Source organism: Stenella coeruleoalba (assembly GCF_951394435.1).
Source record: "Stenella coeruleoalba genome assembly, chromosome: 10".
Lineage (NCBI taxonomy): Eukaryota > Metazoa > Chordata > Mammalia > Artiodactyla > Delphinidae > Stenella > Stenella coeruleoalba.
Genome location: NC_137156.1, coordinates 91,804,919 through 91,828,773, shown reverse-complemented (window position 1 = coordinate 91,828,773; position 23,855 = coordinate 91,804,919). Strand labels below are relative to the sequence as shown.

The window sequence follows — 23,855 nt, the reverse complement described above, 5'->3', positions numbered from 1 at the left end:
TGTGTGTGTGTGTACGTGCGTGTAATTTGTTGTACATGTAAACTTATACGTGTATAAATTTGAGTGTATGTGAATTTATGTGTATAGAGCATCATATAACCAAATTATCTTATAGTCAAACTATCTCAACCCTTATAAAAGCAGAAGAATACATCTTCCCATTCAGATTTACAGTTTACCCTACAATGAAAGATATTTTGCAAATATGAAAGAAGGGTAAAGAAGATCAACATGAAAACGTAAAATCTGTTTGGTGTTTTAAGATAAACTGTTTTAAAGGCTGATTGGTACAAGGCACAAAAACTCAAAGTCACATTTGCAGCAGGATATAATTGCTACTTACAAGCAAACTGAAGCTTTGCTTCTCTGCTAACAATTGTTCCAAATGAGTTTGTTGCTCTGCACTGGTACGTTCCAGCGTCTTGGGTTTTATTGGGGTTATTGATCAACAAGCTGCCTTCAACAACACTGTAGCGGAAATCCATACCAATGTCAACATCTGTTCCATTTAACTTCCACCTATAGTATAAAAATGCCAGTAGATAAAGCCTTGTAATATTAATCAATAATTCTGAGTTGTCTAAAATACATAAAAACTATGAATCGCATGAAATATCATCTGTGACTGTTTTTTAACCATGGTAAAAAAAAAAAATTAGAAAAGCTCTACCCAGCAACGGTGCCAACATAGATGCATACACATGCTTTAAAAGAGCACGTCCTTTTAAAGTAAACAAGATATTAAAATTTTAACACTTGTTTTTGTGACTACTTACAATGCTACAGACACTTCCCTTTTTTTTTGGAAAGAATACACCATTTTCCGGTAGATTGCTGAGTATTTGATGAAATTGCAGAGTTGCTTTGATTTGGTCCTTAATATGACTGAAATGGCTGACTACAAAGCAGAGGAATTCCACTGATCTAGAGTTATCTTAGGAACCAAACTAGCCTTCAACAGGGATCACTTTGAAGATCTCCTTAGCTACCAGCACTCAAACATCAATCAACCAGCCCAATAAACTGTAGATCAGGCCATTAGGTAACAGACACAAAGAGTGTTTTCTTGCTTTTCTGTTTGTTTACTTGGATCATCTGTGTATCTGAGTATAGGGCCTGGCCCAATAAATTAGTTTTAGTGGGACTCACACATTTAAACAGAAAAGCTTTAGTAACAAGATCTCCTTTTTTTTTTTTTTTAAACAGCCAATAACATTCCAGAGAGACCTTATTTTAACCAAACTGCATTTCAGTAAGTTGTTTTAATACGTACAAACTTTTGAACTAATACAAAACAATGATTATCTTTTTTTCTCTTCCTTCCCCACAATCCTACATAAAATATCAGGTAATGGATACAGCATAGTCGGAGTATCTGAATTATCAACTGTCTCCTAGTAGCGTTCACACTGGGAGGCCAAAAATAAGGCAACACTAGACCATAAAGGAAATTGATTGGAAGCAATAACGGGAGTAAAGAATGAGAAACAGTGATCTTATTTCCTTCAAACGGTAAAAAAAAACACTCTTTAAACGTGTGCGTGTATATACATGCTCATTGTGTATCCTCTTATAACATTCGGGGGCACCAGGGCTGGTATGCATAACGTAAAAGCATTGAAATGAAAAAAATGAAGGCCAGTTAGTTTCAAGATTTTGGATACTGGGTATCATCAGGAACATGTTTAAAGAATGAGTGCTTTCTTTCCACCGAGACGTCCGTCTCTCATACTTCAAAGTCAATCTTAAACTACACCTCTTCTCATGAAGTCTTCCTCAGTATTCCTAGTCAAGATAAATCAAAGCTTCCCCCAAGCTCCTACAGAATTCTCCTTACTTGTTTAGGTGGGAATTCTGCCTTCACCATAGATAATTTGCCTATATCACTTTCGTAGTCTCCCTTTAGTAACCTAGAACTTGGCACTCAGTGTGCTCAATAAAGGCTTGTGGTATTTCACTAAATATTTTACTTCTTGGCTGGATATTTTAGCTTTGAGCATACACAATTTAAGAAGCATCCTAGCCCACCACAGCACAGCAGTGTACATTTGTTCACGTCTATGTCTTTGAAAGGTGAAAATACGGAAACATGAGGCGTGGGAAAGGTGGGCCAGATCAGGAAATGGGACATAGCTCTTTAAGTGTCTTTTGATAAGAAGATGGGTATTAGAAACTGACATTGTTCTTAAGCTTGACAGTAATTCTGTGTTCTGACACAGACAAGAAAGTAATACGCAATAAAAAGAGAACGACTGGGTTACGTCCTAGCAGGTCTATATGCTCATGAATCTCCAGGGCTGACTGCCTGCCCTAGACAATTTTTTGAGTCAGCTGGTCACATCTCTGTCATAACTCTCACTTCAAATGAGAGTCGAGCAATTTAATATGACAAGTGTAAGAACTCAAAGAGGAAATTGGAATCTAATGTGAGCTGCAAGCAGAGAGCGGAATTTAGGAATGGGATCACGTGAGCCTTTTTAGAAAAGTCTTCGTAGGGATAATGAGAACACCTCTGTGGGTTTGTCTACACTCGTCATCTCAACCAGAATGCTCTGCAGAAAGTCCATTACTCTACTTTATTACCTGCTTTTACATACAAATAGCAAAGGAAAACGGAATATTTAGAAAATAAGGCGCTTGTTGTGAAATGCAGTTGAGTCTCCATTACACAGCACTATACCAAGTTTTATTGCGATGCAGTCACTGTTCATTCCAACTGAATGTGGACTGCGTTGAATTCCTTATTCTATACTGAAACACTCTTGAAAATATTCACAATTCATTTTCAATGTTTGAGGAGTCTTTTAAGAACTGGTAATATAGAGGCGATGCTCATTTGACACAAAGAGATTTTCCCAAGGGATAGGAGATGGGTGAGTCTTGTAAGCTGATTTCTGAATTATTCAGGGAATCACAATCCCATTCTCTCCAGAGAGTGAGGTTGTGCACAACCAAATACTGACACTGTGAAGCTCTGTAAGGTACCATTTTTCAGACCTTGCTGGGAAGCTGTCTATAGCATGTGTTGTAGCAAAACCCTCTCTCTTTGTTCCCTGTTTCAGCTTGGCACCGAAGAAGGGGCAGGACCTTTCTGACCTGAAATTAGTTGTCTGCAAACCAAGCTGAATACAAACTTCACAGCAAAAGTATTTCCACCAAGTACGTGACCATTCTTTCCATCGGGAAATGGAGGCTGACAGCCATAAGTACTGTCACATGTCCTTCCGGAACTTTAATACAAGGAGAGTGGGCACAAGTCAAAACTTCTTAAGTTTTTCTGGGTCTGGGTCAATCCTTTCAAAATTGAGGGGCAGGAAACAATGAAAAGAGGAGGCTCCATTCAGGGAATAAACACAAAGAAGAGAGGTCAGTCGGGGCATCTGAGGGAAAACCTAATGGCGAAGATCCCCATGAAGAACTCACCTTGAATTTCTCTTAGGGGTTCCTCCCCTCAAAGTCAGCCTGAAGACTGAAAAAGTTCAGCCAGAAAGATGTTTGAAAATACCTGATCTCTCCATTCTTTCTCTTGTTCTTTCCTCCTACAAAAGGGAGCTTTTAGCTCCCAGGTACCAATCAGCTATTTCGTCACAGAGAAACTACCAAAAGTATATACAGGAAAGTGAAGTACACTGCAACCAACTGCTAGTGCATTTGATTAAAAGTTTTCTTCTCAGCTTTTCCTGGCAATCTTTAAAAACATAATAGGTTTCTGTTCCTCTGCTTGTTTTAAATAACAAAGCAAGCCCCCATATCTAGAAACACAATGTTACAAAAGCAATGTTAATTAAAGGTCAGAGTTTGGGGAAAAACAAAGCAGCAACCTGCCAAATTCTGCTGCAAAATTTCTTCTCATTTGTGGCTAACATCTGAACTTATACTTGGCGATGTATTAAAAACTGGGGCCATTTAACTCATCATTTATGTGTGTAGGAACCTTTGCCTCTTGCATTTATTCATTTATTTATTTTACTACGTAAAGCATTTAAAAATGTTTGATTTAGCCTTGAATTCAACATATTATAGGGAGAATAGCTACGTATTCTGATTTATCCAGGACATTGCTGGGTTTACACCTGTCCTGGAATAATTATTAACAGTGGCCTTTTCCTCTCAGAAGTGTGCTGGTTTGGATGATAAATTACATGTTCACCCTAATTATATGGTCCATTAGAGAGTTTTTTTTTTGTTTTTCTTTCTGGAATGTACTTCTTTTTTTTGTCCCTATGACAAAAGGTCATTAGCCCTCCAAATTCACTTAAATATCTCCTTTCCTGTGAAACTTTCTCTGATACCTTCCCTCTCTATCCTGAAGCAGACTTTCTTTCCTCCAGAATGCCCTAGAACTTGGACATCCTTTATTCACACTTCCAGCATAGTCCTGTACTTCCACCTCCAGGCACTGACCCCCAAAGCACACTATTTGAATATGTAGTTTATTAATCTTTGAATACCTCAAACCTAGGATGGAACATTGCAGCTGCTTTAATGTAGTGGTTTAAACATCTTTCCTAGAGGATGTATTTTTCAGAATCCTAATATATACCCTAGTTCAAAGTAGACCTACCACGATGGAATCTTGGTTAGAAACTCTATAATAACTCATCCCAGGTAATTCCTGAGTCAACTCCTTGGACCCTGGAATTCACAGTTTGAAAAACACTGGGGGGGTCTGATGAATAATGCTATGTTTGATGAATGAATGGGCACACAAACTAAACTCTAAAACAATTTCCACTACGTTAATACTACCATCCTGTATGGGATGTCCCTTGCCCTCTGCCAATTTGAAAACTATCAATACCTACCTCAGTTCAAATTCCACTTCTGTGCTCCCCGGGTGACTCCAATTTCTTCCTCCCCTAAACTATGACACATGTGCCATATACTCTTTTGGTCTTTATATACCACTACATATTGGTTATTAGCTTAAGGTTTTCATCAATTAAATCTGAATAGAGGTAAAATAATATTTATAATATGTATGTAAATTATATAAAGGATCCCAAGACAATAAAGATCTGTGTTTAAGAAAAGGAATATTATTACTCTTGAAGTCTCCTATTTCCATTTTGTTTCCAATCACTCTTATCTCAATGGTTGATTATAATCTTGAATTTTGGCTTTTTCATTCCTTTGATTTTATGATTTTATCATGTATGTTAGTATCCTTAAACAACTACTCCATCTTACTGCCTTTGAACTTAGTAAATACGGGATTATAAACTTTGCATTCTTCTATGACTTGCTTTGTCTACTCAAAGTTACGTTCCTGTGACCCGTCATGTTTTTGTAGCTGTAATTCATTCATTTTTACTGTTGCATGGGGTTACCGTGTATGAATATGCCAGGTTATATTTATGTATGTTATTTATATTACGTTAAATTTGCTCTTCTAAATTTCTGTCAATTTGGTGGGTTTGAAAGAGTGTGTCATTTTAGTTTTAATTTGTATATTTTAATATACACTGATAATCTCTTTATATGATTAATGGATATTTGATATTCTTTTCTAAGAAGTATCTGATCAAGTCTTTTGGAAATGTTTTTATTAGGTTACTTGTTTTTTACTTTTTGATTTGTGGAAATTCTTTAAATAGTTTACATATTAATCCTTTGCAAATAATATGTATTAAACATATCTTCTCCCAGTTGGAAGCTTATAATTTTACCCATCCCAGTATATTCTGCTAAACAGAAATTGTTAATTTTAGTGAAGTTAAATATTTTCTTCCATGATTTGTGCTTATTTGTCATTATTGAAAAGTTTTTTCTTCCCTCCAAAGTCATAAATATGTATGCCTATTTCCTTTTAAAAGTTTTGTAAATTTCCCATGTTGGTCTTCTATTCACTTGGATTTGATCTTTGTGTACCCTGTGAGGTAGGGATCTAACTTCGTTCCATTTTTTTTAAACACATGGATAATCCACTGTGCAGTATATATCTTCTCAATTTATTTCTAATATTGTCATGACTTTTAACTTTTCTTTTTTAATCTTCACAATACAGTATTGTTTTTATTATTTTTATTGTTTAGTGCAATTGACTTTTACGTGGAAATATTAACCTTTACCATTTGTGTTACTTATCATTCTTTCTTATATCTAAGACAGTATACCTGGGATCATTTTTATTCTGCTTAAAGTATATCTTTCAGCATTTTCTTTAGTAAGGATCTGCTGGAGTCAAACTTCAGTTTCTGTCTGTCTGAAAACACATTTACTTTCTTCTCCTTTTTAAAAAGTACTTCTGCCATAAAAAAATTTGACAGCTAATTTCTCTCAGCATATTGAAGATTCTGTCTTCTGTCTTGATTTTTTTGTTGCTATCGAGAAGTCAGCTGTTGGTTTAATTGTCATCTCTTTGAAGGTTAGCTGTATTACAGCTTTGGCCTACTTTTATGATCATGTCTTAGGGTTGGTGTTTTGCTGTTTCTCCATGATAATTCTAGACAGGGCTTTACTTTTATTTGCACTGCTTGAAATTCACTGGGCTTACTTAGTCTGTGGCTTTGAATGTTTAATTAGCTTTGGGAAATTCTTAGCCTTTCTTTAAATATTGCCTCTGCCTCATTTTTTTTTTCCTTTCCTTATGGAACTCTGATTAGATATGTGTAAACGTTTTCTCTTAATCTCTTTTTTCTCTGTCTCTCTCTCTCATATTTGGATAAAGAGGAACACCTCTTTATCCATTTCTGCTGCTTTTAGACGATTTCTTCAGATATATCTTGCACTTTACTAATTCTCCTTTCAGCTGTGTCTCATCTGTTATTAAAACCACTTAACACCAAGGTTTGAAACAGGCAATTACTTTTGCTTTTAAGTCCTTTGGGAGGCAAGGTTACTTCTTATTACATTCATCCTAAGAATGTAGCCCTTGGGTCCCGGGTCTATTCTGGAAGGTGTTCGCATGTTAGACTCTCCTTCTGGTTGAGTCTAGGCTTTGTCTTGTGACCCCAGTGCCCTGTGAAACTGCAAAATCCAAAGCTGCAGTTCACATAGTTCTTCAAGGTGAAAATTGCTTTCAGTTTTCTGCTCTGGGTTCAAAACCCACTTACTAAGTATTTCTTTCTTTCCTGCCAGTTTATTGATGCATTTTTAAAAAGGTGTTTTAAAAAAATATGTTGTTAAGTAATGTTAAGACTTTCAGTGAGATAGTCAATCAGGATATTTAATTCCTGGTACTGCCAGAAACAGAAGCTGGGTACTAAACTTTTCATGAGCACGAGCATCTCTTGAGCATCTCAGGATATCCAACGATGCCTATCTAAAAGCTCTTTCTGTAATCAGCACTCCGTAAGCATTTGTTGTTTAATAACAGAAAGTATATGCGTGAGAACACATGCTTTTAAGTTAACAAACCTGATATGAGGTTTTGGATTCCCTTTAACTTCACAAGTGAGCTTCACTTTTTTCTCCTCAGAGTCCAAAGGGAACATTACATGACTTGGTTCTTGAATGAAAATTGGGCCATGCAGTGTGTAGTCATCTGGAATAAGAAGAGAAAATGTCCAAAAATGAACATCTTCCAAATAGGGACAATGACAGGAAATAACAACAAAATGAAAATAAAAGAGGTAAACTAACAAAAAAAAGAGTAATACACAACAGATTCGTTCCAGCCTCTGGATGAAATTTCCCATTGAAGAATAATCTTTGGAATTATGAAGTGGAGATATGGACTCTCCTATTTCATATCGATGACTTATTTTTACCAACAACTTCCAGACACCGAACGGCTTGGCATTCCCTTTTCTCTCCTCCACTTCTTATTGTTCCACCTGTCTTTAGCCCGGCCTTTTACTTTGTTCACATTTTGTGCCTCCTACGTGCCTTTTGTGCTGCTGTCATCCTGGAAGACTGTCTAATGTCACAAAGTTAGAATGTCTCTGCTCTGTAATGGGATACTATAGTTGGAAGCAAGCAATGATGATTTCGTAAATACATTAATAAGGAGAAGCAGCAGTGTACTGCTAAAATATGTACAAAACTTTCTTAAATTGGATATGCAGGTAAATAAAGAATAACCTAGAGTTAATGATTCTCAAATTATGTGTGGTAAATTAACAGTTTGTTTTTTTTCAACCTGTTATGGACCCACAGATGGATACTTGTGTAAGTATCACACAGCTGGGATTGACTAAGAACATGAGTTCAGTAATAACCAGACTGGTCTATACCAAGTTCAAAGAGATATGAGTTTCTAAATTCCTTCTCTCAGTAACAGAAACTAAATGCATAAAACTTACTTTGTCATGGAGCAGCAACAAAGCTCAAAGAATGGAATAGTCCACAAACTAGATTTGAAGGAGCAGTGTAGAGTACATATGCTTCTATAGTAAACACATAATAAATATTGGTCAAAAGGCCCCTCACCACCCATACCACGAAGGTGGTTTTCATTCTTTACAATCGAGTCCCTTTTTTCCTAGAAGGCTTTTCTACACCCTCAGGTCTTCCTTTAACCACATGATTCATAAATTATATCCATATTTCTCTGTGGACACGTCTTTTTCTATTAAATGCATTTGTGCCTTTCTTTCCCCTTCTTTGGACTGTAAGCTCGAGAGCATGACTCTATCTTACCCGTTTTTGCATGTCTTGTAGTACTAACTACAGTAGCTTATACATCAAAGACGGTCAATAAGGATTTGTTCTAACTGAGGTATTTTTTCACTTTTTAATGTATTCAGTCAGCTGATTTAGGCACTGCCTAACAAATTCTGAGACAGAGGGCCAGGGTCTATGATGTAAAGTGATACTGAGTAGCACCCTGTAGCTGACAATCCATTTTCCCCTTATATGGATTATTCTGATGGCTGTGAATTTTAACTGCTATCCTGGAAAACCTTCAAAACCAGCTTTCTGTTGATAGGTGATAGGACGAGACTGAACTCATTCAGGTGAATCAGGACTGAGGAAAAAGAAGAAAGCCGATTTGGGGATCTAGGTGAAACATGGTAAAGTAATTTAAGTTTTTTTTTATCTTTATTGGAGTATAATTGCTTTACAATGGTGTGTCAGTTTCTGCTTTATAACGAAGTGAATCAGTTATACATATACATATATGTTCCCATATCTCTTCCCTCTTGCGTCTCCCTCCCTCCCACCCTCCCTATCCCACCCCTCCAGGCGGTCACAAAGCACCACAGAGCTGATCCAGGCTTTAAAAACTCTGCATGTTCAGGTTGGGATAGAAGAAAAATTAAGGACACAAGAAAATCAAACAGAATTTTAGAGGAATGGGGACAGCCAATGACCTTGTTGAGAGAATAAGCAGGATATGGGTTCAGAAAGACTAGGAACTGAGATTCAACGCCTTGCGTCAGCTACTAACTCCATGACCTATGGAGAATCACCTAGTCTCTCTATGCCCCAATTTTCTCATCTATAAAATAACAGCGTTGGACTCACTCAGTGGTTCTATATTGGTTAAGGGTGAAAAAGAAGCCATGAAAACTTTCCCATAAACGCACTTGCACATACACATGATATCTGCATTCAAAGATGTCATGAATTATATTACCACCACCACCCTCTCTCCTCAGTCCATGTATACAATCTCAGGCTAATGAAGGAGTTAAACAAAGAAAACAGGATTTACCAAAGAACACACGGAGTAAAAGTACACAAAAGTATTTTTTTAAACACTGGTCATTTAAAGCTAGATATTTCAAAATCTGCATATTTACGTTTCAGATTTTCAATGACAGTTATTTTCAAAACAAATTTAGATACTGGTCATCAGTTAGCTCAATTCAATCTTGAAGAATTAGGTGAATTTTTAGCATATTTAGTTAAGTGACAAACATTACTCATCAAGATCACTAACACAGCAGCAGGTTTGGTAGATTTTTCTTTAAGAGAGAAATATATTTCTATTGTTGTCTCAATTCCAAAATTGTGTGTGTGTGTGTGTGTGTGTATATATATATATATATATATATATATATATATATATATATATATAATATCAACCATCTCAGTTCATTGGTGTTCTCTGATTTGAATTTCATACAGAAATACACAGTCTGTTACTAGTAATTCCAAATAAGAATAAAACATAATAATGATTATCCAGGATGCAGCTGAGAGACTTTGGATTAACATCTGTACTATTTCTCAATGTATCCATGCCGTATTTAAATAACAAAAAGGATATTTTTTCTGTGTATTTTGTAACAAGAATTCATAATAATGATGCTTTGCATTTGCTATAATTGACACATTTCATCTGAAGTTTTTATTTTCTCTTGGTTAACCAAGCTCACTGCCTAGAAATTAACATTAGCATAAAGGGACTAGCATTTCAGTTCTCATCTAAGGAAATCCACAGCCTTTCAAGCATGAACTATTTGGTTTCACAAAGATGGAGGGAGAGATTTTAGAAAGTTGCTATCCAGGTGTAGAAAACAGATATCCTAACTTTAATACCTTTAAGACCAGGGTTACCAATATTTTAAGAAAAATGAGTTAAAGAGTTGCTTTATTTCCCCCAAACCTTGAGGTGCCTGGGTTAAACAGCCCTGAGAGTGACATTCTCAAACGCAACACGGAGCATGACACCACTAAGTCTGTTCTATCCGTGTGTAGGAGCCACAGAGTGACTTTCCAGTGGCTTGAAGGTATACACAAAACACTTTGCATGTGCTATTTTCAAAGCTGAGAAGATTAACTTCACCCTTCCCTTTATCACAGTAAGCTGTCCTATGTAACTAGTGGAGTGGCCGTGATTTTTCAGCCTGTGAGGTAAAGGAGCATCTCAGAAAGCAACAGAGGAAAGGATTAATAAGCCAATACACCTCAATGTTGGTCTGTGGACCACCTGCATTGTAATTACGGCATGCTTATTTTTTTAAACCCCAGTCCAGACTGACTACACCAGAAAAATCTGGGGTCCCTGAATCTGCCTTTTAACCTGGTTCTCTGAGGGATTCTTTTGTACACTGAAATTTGAGAAGTACTAACACAGACCCTTCTGATCCTAGCTCTCCATTTCCTAACAGCAGAACACCAGCCAACACTGGCTTTACACCCACCCTTAGACTTTCTCTCTTAAGCAAAGTTTAACCAACAAATTCTTGTTTGAAAACATTTAGAGAAGGAATTTTAGCACATGTTTGGACTAATAGTTGAGAGGTAAGAAGCCAGGAACAGAAAACGATAAAACGGACCCACACAAAGAAAATGGGTGGACTTGTCAAACTCTGGGACTAAAGCTGTATAAAATAACCCTTAGAACACTCATAGTTGAACTCAAGAAGCTAATTGTGAGAACCCCCAGGGCTGCACCCCGTTGACAAAGAAGAGGCATCCTCAGGGAGACCCACTAGTCCACTTCCCTGTAGTAAAATCTTACCCTCACTTGATACACACAACATTCCTGCTATACCCACCCTTTATTTATATGTAATGAATCTCATCTTATTTAAATGACAGGCTGTTCAGATTGATGTTTTTACTTTGGGATTACCAATAGGGTGAAAAGTCACGGCGGTGCTCCCCTGCCTTGGAGAAGTTAGGGAAATGGGCTCACATTGTTTTTAGGGATCTCTCAGGAAAGGAGAAGGTAAGGATCTTTCATACTTGCGGGAAGTCTCAAAAATCATGGTTAAGAAGAAGGATGGGGGAAGCAGCCAGGTGGTCAGAAACCCAGATAGAATCTCATAGATTCCAGAGCACTGATCTCAGCCCCAGCTTGGGGGATTTAGTGCAAATGCCGATACTGGTACATCCTGGTTTTCTGGGTTCTCCCCTCCTTGACAGCTAACTGCCAATCGGTCGCTAGGTTACCTCTAGCCCCACCACCCATGATCCCTAAACTCTATCCCACAGAAGCTCTCCAATTTTTATTCAGGGATAGTTTAAAAGAGAAGAGAGAATCTATGTTAAAGAAACCCTGCTTTCATGCTTCAATGAAGAGTGGGGAATGTTTGGATCTTCAGAAAAGAGTAGAGATTTCATGACCAGAAACTTATTTAGGTTAAAGATCAGGGTACTCTAAACCTTTCTCCCCTTTTGCTCAAATATTAATTTAAATAAATTTAATTTAAATGTAAAAGTTAATAAAAAGTTAAATAACTTTTAATTTAAATATTAAAAGTTACTGAAAAACATTGCTCTCAACCAGCAATTCTCAAACTCCTTTTCCCATTTGATTCTTCTCTTTTTAGAATCTATTCTGGGGAGAGATAAAACCAATGTTTGTCAGCCAACTTCTTCCTTTATCCTCCTGCAAGCAGCCCAGAAATAAACTGTAGTGCCAGGGCTACTCTTCAAAATTTTAGATTATTGAAAGAGATGCAGAGAATCACAGAATTTTAGATTAGAAGAGATTATTTATTCCTAAATGTATTTTCCCAGATCACAGACTAAAACTGTACTGCATCTGTAATAGAAAGAAAAATGATTTTCACCTAAGAATAAAATAATACTCTAAGAAAAACAGTAATAAAACAACATTGGACCACCAGATGTGAGTGAAATCACTGATGTCCCAAAGCTGCAGATAAAATAAGTGATAGCTAGATGTCACAATCTATCTGCAGCTTTGGGACATCATTGATTTCACTCTCTATTTTATTTTTTGAATTAATTTGGCCCATTTCTGCATGTCCCCAAAGTTCTCTCCCAGGCAAGCAGGATGCTGCTCAGTTAGGCTACCAGAAGCCAGACTGGGCTAAGGAATTGGAATGGATAGGGCCAGCATGAATTCTGAGACTGACCAGAGAAAAATAAGGCTGAATCTCAGGTGATAGTAGACTCAGGGAAGCAAAACAGAGGCCTGAGTATCAGGTCCCAGGGAATAAGAGTAGAGCAAACTCTGGATTCCAAGTGAAAGGTCAGCAAAAGATAACACGCATAAAGGAGCAAGTGAGAGGGGAGGTAGAGCTTACAGAAATCCACTGATGCTAAATATAGATTTTTTTTTTTTTTAACAGGGATCTGTGAACAGTCCTAAAAGGTAACTGAGATGGGAAGGAAAGTCATTTAGCAGCTGAGCCATATTAGACAGCAGGGATGAATTCAGGGTAAATATTTCATAGAAGATAACTTAATAAAAAAATAATCAAGCTATCTCCAAAATAATTATTCCTCAAAGTGTGGTCTAGTAACCTCATGCACCAATACCCCCTTACCTGGGGGTACTTGATAAAAGGCAGATTTCTGAGCTCCTCACAGACCAACCCAGCACCTCTGTTCATTACTGTGCATTCTGCAGCTGGAAAACTAGTACTTTCAATTACGAATTGAGCACAGATAACTTTCAGCCCTAGACCAATTAAGGACACCAATGAAGAAAAACAACCCCGCAGAGTTTTGTTCTGTGTGTGCTAGTTTTGTGTGCTAGATTACTCCGTAGCTACCATGTGGGATGGGGTAAAAGGTCGTGTTTTGCAAGCATAGCCCTTTGGTCAATGTGCTTTTCTTCCGCTGGAAATAGTTTTCATCTGTTGCAAACTCAGTGACACAACTCTGCTGGGAAAGGACAAAAATGCAGTACTATGATTTCATCCCAGAAAACTAAAAATACCGGATTCAATTCTACTTGTAATTGCTGTGGAGTTCCCAGGTGTCACACTTGAGGGTTGTTTAGGCCCTTCATCCTCACGGCAGGTAGAAAGTACTGCCATAGCAGCCAAGAATCTAGGACTATGATATACAGTCAATTTTCCTACAACATCAAATAGGTTGTTTGATTAAACACCTGGTCTTGGGCAGAAATGGCAACGATCTCATTTCAGGAAGCCAACTCTAGGAGACCTAATGCAGAACAACAAGGGCTTGAAATATAAGCTCAGAACATGAGCCCATGGGTTTAGATGAGAGTTTTATCTGGGTCACATCTGGAGGGCAGGTGGACTGTTGCATTCGGCACGCACAGAAGCATCCTGACGCGAACCACAGAGGCTTTGCCGTGTTGTGTCTTTTACTCTGCATCCTGCAGAGCCCTTGACCAATCCAGAGAGTAAATGCTGCGTGTGTGTGTTCGCGGGTGTGTGCGTGTGTCTGTGTGTGTAATCAGGGAGAACAACGCTGCCTTATTGGATTGCAAAGCAAAGCCATGCCACGGGGGACAAGGAACGGGTAGTCCCGCTAAGCTGGTTTGTTGGGTGTGCTCCAGCGTCATGGTCACATTTCGCTTTTTCAAGGGGGAAGCCCAAAGGGGAGAACCAAATGTTCCAAGAAGGGCACACACAGGGCCCACTGTATCTGGCTGGCTGTGAGCCTTCTCCTCCAGCTTTTCTAATGATCATGGAAATTCGTTTTGGCTAAAAATCTGTAAGGTCAGCAGCATCTCCGTGGATCCAAATTACTCACAAAACGTATGGGCAATAACCTAAGGAAATTCAGAAACAAATGAAATACTGTAACAGTGATTTTCCAGAGTGTGAGAATTCCTTTAAAATTGAATAAAATTGAATCTACTGATCGGAGAAATGACTGGACAGCTGTCAAACGATCATTACAAATACGATTTACTGTTGTTCGTCTTTATAAAATAAATAGCAGGGGATGTTCAAAGGCCCCACACAAGGGCTTATGTGTGAAATTAGCCTACACACAGCATTTTTATTGAATAATTATTCCATTTGGTTCTATTTGGTTGTTCAGTTGAATGGAGCAAAGGCAAAACAGATACTAGAGGAGACAGACATTCCTACTTAAAGGATAACACATTTCTTTCATCCGTTCTTGCTTCCACCTTCCTTATTTATTTATTTTTTTAAGATATCTTTATTTTATTTTTTTTGGCTGCGTTGGGTCTTCACTGCTGCACACGGGCTTTCTCTAGTTGTGGCCAGCAGGGGCTACCCTTCGTTGTGATGCGTGGGCTTCTCACTGTGGTGGCTTCTCTTGTTGCAGAGCACGGGCTCTAGGCACATGGGCATCAGTAGTTGTGGTGTGCAGGCTCCGCAGTTGTGGCTCACGGGCTCTAGAGCGCAGCCTCAGTAGTTGTGGCACACAGGCTTAGGTGCTCTGCAGCATGTGGGACTCTTCCTGGACCAGGGCTCGAACCCATGTCCCCTGCATTGGCAGGTGGATTCTTAACCACTGCACCATCAGGGAAGCCCCCACCTTCCTTATTTTAACTCCCTCAAATGAGCATTTTAAACAGCAAGCAACAGAGAAGTCTACTGACAGATGGTATATGTTTTGAAGGCAGAAAGTGAAAGAAAATCCAAACGAGAGGTGAACTCTTCTACTCTTTCTTTGTTCTCTGGTTAACAAAATGATGCCACTGCTATCACACATCATGTCACACATAATGAGGACCTAGTCGTACGTAATGCCAGAGCTTAGAAATGATGGGACGTGAGAAAGCATGAGGAGATAAAAGTGGCTCTGCTTAGAGAAATTCTATGTTGCTGGAGGAATGGTCTGTAGGAGTGGAAAAGAACAGCAAGGGGAGCTGTGTCGACACATCCTACTCTGACCTTGACCTCAAACTCTGACCCATTTCAGGGGCAATGGATTCATTACTCCTTTAAAAAAAAAAAAAACAACAACTGGGAATTTGGGGTTGGTAGATACAAACTATTACGTTTAGAATGGATAAGCAACAAGGTCCTACGGTATAGCACAGGGCACCATATCCAGTCTCCTGTGATAAACCGTAATGGAAACGAATATTAAAAAAAGGAACGTATATATATGTAAAAGTGAGTCACTGCTGTACAGCAGAGATGGGCACAACATTATAAATCAACTACACTTCAATTAAAAAAAAGTAATTGGGTGATTTTGATGTCAAGCCTCAGGTATGAAAAGAAAGATGACTTTTCAACAAATGCAAATACTGTGCAGGTCAACTGGAGGCAAAAAATGACCTAAGCTATGAAGCTATATATAGCTTAGCATGAATATTCACATTTTTTTGCTACAGAATTATAAATGTGTTTGATTATGGAGTGCTGACCCAGACTCAGCTGGGGATGTTACATAATACTGGGCATGTTTTGTGCACCATATTTCTTTTCTAAAATCAGAAGGATTCTTAATTATCAGACATTTTGACCCAGTTTCTGATCAGCATTCACAGGCCTATATACTATATGTCATTTCCAATGTTACATATAGAGGACATATAGTGTGCAAAGAAGACACCATCCTGCCCTCATGGCAACCACCCTGCCCTCATGGAGTGTTTATTCTAGAAGGACTGACAGACAATCAGATAAGTAGAGCTAACTTTACACTTTTAATTAATAGACTTCATTTTTAGAACAAATTGAGCAGAAAGTACATGTTCTCATATATCGTTTCTCCCCTGCTCACAGCTTCTCCTATTATTAACATCTGAGAGGGAGGTGCAAGAGGGAGGGGATATGGGGATACATGTATACACATAGCTGATTGACTTTGTTATACAGCAGAAACTAACACACCATTGTAAAGCAATTATACTCCAATAAAGATGTTAAAGAAAAATCTTGCTTTAGTGTGGCACATGTGTTGTAACAAATGAGCCAACTGATACATTATTATTAACTAAAGTTCACAGTGTACAATAGGGTCCACTCTTTGTGTTGTGTATAATTCTATGGATTTTGGCAAAGGTATCAACATAAGATGTATGCACTATTACTCTATCACACAGTTTATTGTCCTAAAAACCTCTGTGCTCCACTACAGCTCTTTAATTTATATTCAAATATATTACTACTGACTCATGAGAACAAATAAGAGTATAAAACACATATGTATATAACTGATAGGTTTTGGCTAAAGAAGTCTAAATATCTGGTATATCTGGGTCGCTAATTCACTTACTATTGTCTCCCTAGTGACATGAGTATATAGTGAAAATCTATGGCTTTTGCCTGCTCAGAATCCATCTCTCCTCTCTAAGGTAAGAGCACTCCACCCTTTCTTTGGTGAACCACTTTCTCAAACTAGGTGGTCTGGATAGGCTAAAATCCTCTGTCCAAGTCAGGAGGAGGTAACCCAGGCCTGGCCAGTTAATATTCCATTTCCCTGACTAAATTATGGTTCCCATGCGTAAGATGTAAGTTTGGCTAATAATGCTATTCCAGAGCTTTTCATGAAACTACTAGGGCAAAAATCCCTTTTAGAGCCTAGAACTGCTTGGTGGCAAGAAGCGTGGAGCTTCCAAAGGTCCCCACATAGACAGCCTAAAAAAAATGAATGATGCCAAAAAAACAAGAATGAAGCTAAAACAAAACTGAAGGACGGAGGCTGACTGAGCTTTGATGATATCGAGATCTGGAGCCAGTTCTGTCCAAAGCAAGATTTATTCCTAAGATGCCCAGATATGTGAGCAAACGACTGCCTTTATTTAAGCCAATTTGAGTTGTTTTATCCGCTGCAGCTAAATGACCCCTAATTGAAACTGTATTCATAGAAAGTACGTATCAGTTTATTCATGGGTTTAATTCATGTTATTGGTCTTCTTTCTCTTCTTTCTATTTCCTTTTGACAATTGTCTACATGCACTTGTATGTAAAAATGCACACAAATAGGCTGTCGGCAATCTGGCAGGCAAAGATGTTCTCTCTGTGGACCTAAAGTTCATTTTTATGCCTCCACCTTCACCTGGTCAGTCCTATGATCAACAGCACCCTAGAAGTCTCCTCCTTTGAACTGCGCCTCTTCTGATTTCTGGATATGTATGAGCCCCAACAAAACAGGTCTTTCCCATGCCCTTCTCCATCACAGGACACTATTTCTAATTGGAAAAAATATATATATAACTATATGTTAATCATTCCCCAAAGTCTTAGCTTCCAGCTGAAATTCATACACTTTAATGGGGGCCTTTTCAGAAGATCATTAACCTAAAACAGTGGTAATACTCCTAATGTGCTTTATATTCTTTGGGTGCAAAAAGACACTTAAAAATTAATATAGAACTACATTCTTCTCCCCAAATTCTGATTAGATAGATTTGGAGGTGGGGCACAGGTATATGCATCTGAATCCTGCATGTCAGGTTATTCAGATGCATGTGTTCTACAATCATGAGTCACCATTTAAGAAAGAAAAATGGGGGGCACACCAGCAACCCTAGCAGACTGTTTCAAGCACCAGGTGGCTGCTACAGCTGGTAACCAACGAAAGAGAGCTCTTTCATTTGTGTAGCTCTCAAATCAAATGCTGGAAATGCCTCTCTTTTATGCCCTGGGTGAGTGGAGGATCTCCCAACCTACATGATAACAGGAATAAATTCTTCGGTGCAATAGGAGGTGTCAGTGATTATACCAGACCTGCTTTGGCCCCTGATGCTTTCCTTATCATGTATTAAGAATATTATCATCCAGATTTGTCCAAGCTTCTGCAGTTTCCCCAGCTCTCTCTCCAAGCCTCCCACAGCCAAAGTACCCTCCTTCTCAATGAAAAAAACTACAGCCAAAGGGTTGAGGTTGTCTTTTCTGCCCTCAGTCATAATTTCACACTTCCTTGGAGACCATCTGCTTTAAGCCCTTCTGGGGTGAACTGCTGGTGTTATTATCTCCTCAATGACACCCCAAGTTCCCCACTGCCTTCCCTGACAATAAGATGCCTGAACACAGAACGCCTGCAGGCAGTACTTTCATGTTACATGCACCGTGGCTTTTCAAGGAATATTAATGAACCTTTGCACCTGTCTCTTCAGCACCTGAGGTACCCCATGTCTGTCTTTCCTTAAATGTTTCAGGTTTTCAATTTGACACATACTGAATGCGTCAGTATATATATACACACACACGTACATGCACTGGGAAGCATGAAAGGGAGCAATCTGAGACCTGTTCAAGCAAAAGTCTAACAATATATTTCAAAAGGAAAGATCCACTAAAGCTGAATTTCATATGCTTCTCTTTCTGGTGTGTAGGTACTTTAGTGATTTTGCATATCGTTGCTTAGGAAACAAGGCTGTCATTGTGTCCCTGATGAAGTTGGGGAGGAGAAAAAAAATAAGATTTAGTTCATGGCAGGCAGTGGGCTCCAGGCATGAGCCTTCGTGGTGGGACGTGGGTATGTTAATTGAAAGTTGGTAAGGAAACCCAAATCAGACTTAGGTTTTACCTCCCTCACTGACTGAATCCACAAGTCCTGCTAGAGAAGGATAAACATAACCGCAACCACTCAATTTAGGCAGAGATGTGTTCCGCTTTGGCAAAAAGATGCTTAGGAAATCACAAGTCAACTTCTACCTTCCCTTCTTCAAAAGGTAACACGTGTGCCTCCTATTTAGAGACACGCTGAATAATGAAAATAGCAACTCTCCATCATAATAAGGCCAGGCTCTGTGCTGAATAAAAATACTAAGTAGGCCTTGTCTCAGGCTACAACAACCCTACTGACAGGTCCTATGCTTCTCCTCACTTGCTGACGGAGAGAGAGAGGACTGGAGATAACCCACCCTTATAATGGGTGTCAAAACAGGGATCTGAACCTGGTTTCTTCTTCTTAGAGCCCAGTACTCAGCGGCACTATGATATACAGTGGCAACTGCCCTCTGTATGTTACCCCCCAACAAACAACAAAGGAGATTCTGATATGTTGAGTAAGAATGGTATCATTAAATGTGAATGGTTTCAGACTTTTAATCCAACTCCTTTTTCGAGGCAAGGAAACAAAGGTTTTCAGAGGTTAAGTGGGCACACAGATACTCAGTGATGGAGCTCGAATCAGAATCCTGATTCTCTGATTACTAGTGGAATTTTTTTGTAGTACCATAGGTTCCCTCCAGTTTACTATTTGGATAATAGTAGAATTAGTCCACTTTTACCTAGAAATATAGTGGAGAAAAATGACCAAGTCATCCCTTAGGGAAGGGGATAATCTATTTTGTCAATATTTATGTCTTGAAACTTCAGGAGAAAATAAGTGAAAGCCTGTTTCTTTTCAATAGAGAGCAGAAAGGATAAATGCATTCATCATATGCTATACTTGTTCCTAATTCTTTCAAATTACAAAGTTGTTCTTTCGGGGAATTACCAGCATATTGATGCACAGAAAGGATATTTTGTCCTAAAGTATCCTCTATAGAAAGCTTTGTAAAGGAGGGGATTCATAACCTTTCAAAACGACAAGCATAAAATGTGCATCTAATTACTGGCCATTCTGCCTTTTCTATGTCATTCTGTCTTAAGGTAGAGTGACATGCATGCTGATTTGGGCAAACACAAAGCAAAAACTCCTTCTGTAAAGGGATAAATGGCAGTAAAAAAAAATGCCATTGACGTGAATTCACAGGCTTATCAAAGGAGGGAAAAACGTTTCCTTCGCTTTCCAAAGACAACGTAAAAAGCATGTCCATTAAATTGTTGGGCGCTTTGAATAAGTCATCCACCTGTCTGCTTCATTTCACTGACAATTGATGCTCAAATTCCTTCCCATAGACCTGCAACCAGAGAGGAGGTGCGTGACCATGACCTTCTCTATAACAAAAATACCTGTTTGCTTAAGCAATACAGCAACTAACCAGGAAGTAACTGACGGGATACTGGATTATCATCTTTCACTCATTCAACAAGTATTTAATGATTCCCCACTATGCGCTAGACCATATTCAACACACTGACGATAGACAGGGAAGTAGATCAACACACTGCCCTAAGAGAGCTCATGTTCTAGATTGGGGAGGCAGACCCTAAGTAATTTATACAGTGTGTTGAAAGCTGATTACTGCCAGGAAGTAAAAAGAAGGGGCACAGAGTCCAAGTACGGTACTGCAATTTTATATAGGGCTGCCAGTGAAGTCCTTTATGAGAAGATGATATCTGATGTAAGGCTTGAAGGAAGTGAGGAAACAAACCAGGAGGGTACCTGGGAGATAAACACTGCAGGTAAAGACTGCAGTGACTGCAAGACTCCTGGGGTAGTGGGAAGGTACTTAGCGTAATAAACACTTTCCCACTTTCTCTCTCCCCACTCCCCGGTTCGCTGCTCTCCACCCCTCCACACACATATATATACACATATCCCCAGTGTACGTGGAGCCCGGGAACAGAGGGAACAGTAACAGGAGACAAGGAGGAGAGGTAGCAGCTATACCGCCTATCAGAGCTTCCCTCTGCCATATTTCTGGCAGTTCTCCAACCTACACTGGGTAAGTGAAAGCAGGTATTATTGCTATATCCTCAGTCTACAGACAAACAAGGTAAGACACACAAAAAATCCACTTGAGGGACCCTGGTACTACCACGATGTTTCTTTTTCTCTCTCAAGGGATGCAAATGGAATTAGGAAACTGTAATTCTTGACCAATTTTCTTATGTAGAACATGCCAAGATCTGTACGTTACTTACAGTATAGGAATTAAAAGCATGGGCTTCAGACAATACTGCCCAGATTAAATCTCAGCTCTACCCGTGGGTAACCTTGAACAGTTGCTTAGATTCTGTGCCTCTGCTTCCTCATTTGTGAAACAGTAGCACATTTGTTATAGGGTTACCTGTGAGTGTTGAGTGCCTTAATATTTTTAAAGTGCTAAGAACAGTGCCTGGCACCTAATGAGTCCTACATAAGGAAGGAAACACAAAATGTCTACAAATTCCCTGTTTCAAGTCTCTGATTTGGGGAGGGGAGTATTGGAAATACAAAGGAGAGAATGAACCCTGTCCTCTGCAGTCCGGATGCAATAACAATTTTCTGAATGTAAATCGCCAAGGACATAAATTTTTTTTTGCCTCAAGAAAAGTAGTAAGGTGGGTCAGCACATATTGCTCCTCTTATCCCCCTGCCCAACCAAATTAGTAGTCTGGATGGTTCGATAAACACTCAAGTATGAGCTGCACACAACCCATCTTTAATCTTCCCCCAGGTTTCTGAATGAATGATCCAACATTCAGGCTTAGAATACTTGTCTAAATCAAAGAAGGTCGTCTTCAGAAAGGGCTGAAAAGAATACGGGCAATGTCCCTGTTTAAAAGGGAATAAAAGAAATATAAATCCCTCTGATTGGTTTCTATCTATTGATGTCACAGCATTTCTATCCCAACGACATCAAAAAAAGCAAAGTACGATGTGGAACAAAATTAGGAGACATGTCTATTTTTGGCAGGCAATAAAACATCCCCACCAATGAAACAACCTTTCTTTCTGCTCCCCATTCTGTACACTCTGATAGTTAGCTACCCAGATTATGATGATACTTTATTTACTTGCATATTGACTGTAAGTTCTTTCAAGATAGGAACTTCAGTCAATGGGGTCTTAGTTCCCCAGACTTTATCTTCCTTTCTGACATGCTGTTGATATCTAAACCATCTCTAACGAATGACATAGTGAATGAAGGAAACAACTTGCCAATGATTATAAGGTGGTATGTAGCAGAACCAGGGTGGAAAACTAAATATCCTGATTGCTTGTCAAGTACTATTTACAACAGAACTTGGTGCTTCTGGAAGATCTTTTGAGAGACCTAGATAAGGCTCATTCAATAAAGAATGTCAATTTTTGAATTTTCTATGAAAAGTCTGTTTCTAATGATCTTCTATAGAGGTCACTCTATAGAAGAAATCCTTTCCATTCATTCATTCATCCACTCATTCATACGATGAGTTTCTTCTGAGCATCTACTCTGTTCCACATGCTGAAGATACAATAATGAACAAAGACAGATAAGGTTTCTCCCTTTGTTCATTAAACATCTATTCACCACCGACAGGTTAATGCTTAGTAACTTAAACAAACAAGCAAAACATAAAACAAAAAACCTGATGTGGACAGGCCTAAGGCATCATCTAGTCCAGTAACTGGTTCTTATCATTTTCTGAGTCACAGAACATATCGATAAGAAGGTAGAGAGGAACTGATATCTACACAAACTTTTACATAAAATTTTGGGGGTTCCCAGACAGACTTCCCTGAAGACCATCTATGGATTTCAGGTTAAAATCCCTGATCCAGTCTGGGTCTATCATTTCATACCTTGTGTGTGTTCATGCGCGTGTACGTGCATGTGCACGTGTGTGCGTGTGCGTGTGTCTAAGCTTACTTTAAAGACACAAAATAAATGTTTAGCTCATATTACAAACCTCATAGCAAAATATTAACTATAGCTAAGTCTCTAGGGTATTTCAGAGGATTGAGAAGTTGCAAAAGTGAAAATAAAATGTTTTAAGTGGTAGGGAAACAATAATTAGAGAGAATTTGTTCTCTTTTAGTAACAAAGTAACAAGAAAAAGTATTTCAAAAAGTACAACTCCCGTTGAAGTCTTCTGTACCCTCGGGAAATCAACAGTGAACTACTGGTTAAAGTGTAAGTTAATCTCACGAAAAAGACTGAGTGAAATACAACTATTTTGCCTGGGTAATAACTGCTCTCAAATGAGGAGGAACCATTCATTACCAAACTTTCCGGATCTTGACCCAAAATGCATCCTGAAGTAGGATTTGAGCAATTGTTAACATTTCCTCAGCGATAATTCAGGAGTTGGCAGTTGACAGTTGAAAGGCTTTTACTCTTGGCAAAATTTCCAGCATGTAACTGAGGGATTTATAAGCCTTCCACAGATAATTACTGAAATGTGTGAAATACTTGGCCAATACACATAGGGGATTCAGTGTGCTATCAATACAGCAAAAGCTACAGGGTCAGAAAAAATAACCATGAAAATACACGCTTTTGGCGAAAATATAAATGAGGCTATTTTGGTAAACTGAAGAAAGGCCAGTGATGATGGGAAGGTATGACTATTAAAACATAATAATTATAGCCAACCTTTATGAAGCACTTAAAATATCATGGGCCCCAGAACATCAGAAAATATTTGCAAATCATATATTTGATAAGAGGCTGGTATTCAGAATATGTATAAAAACTCGTATAAATTAACAATGATAAGAGAAACCAATTTAAAAAAAATAGGCAAAGGATTTGAATGGACACCTCTCAAAAAAAG

General features: G+C 38.5%; 1 protein-coding gene across 18 annotated transcripts in view; it reads right to left on the bottom strand.

Annotated features, from left to right (window-relative positions):
* CNTN4 (contactin 4) overlaps positions 1-23,855 on the bottom strand; it is a 958,186-nt gene that overhangs the window by 319,838 nt on the left and 614,493 nt on the right. For all 18 annotated transcript variants that reach the window (XM_079933645.1, XM_079933652.1, XM_079933654.1 and 15 more), the window contains 2 exons: positions 7,360-7,486; positions 344-519 (listed from right to left, as the gene is read on the bottom strand). In XM_079933645.1, the coding sequence (XP_079789771.1) occupies positions 344-519; positions 7,360-7,486 (303 nt within the window). The remainder of the gene's footprint in view (positions 1-343; positions 520-7,359; positions 7,487-23,855) is intronic.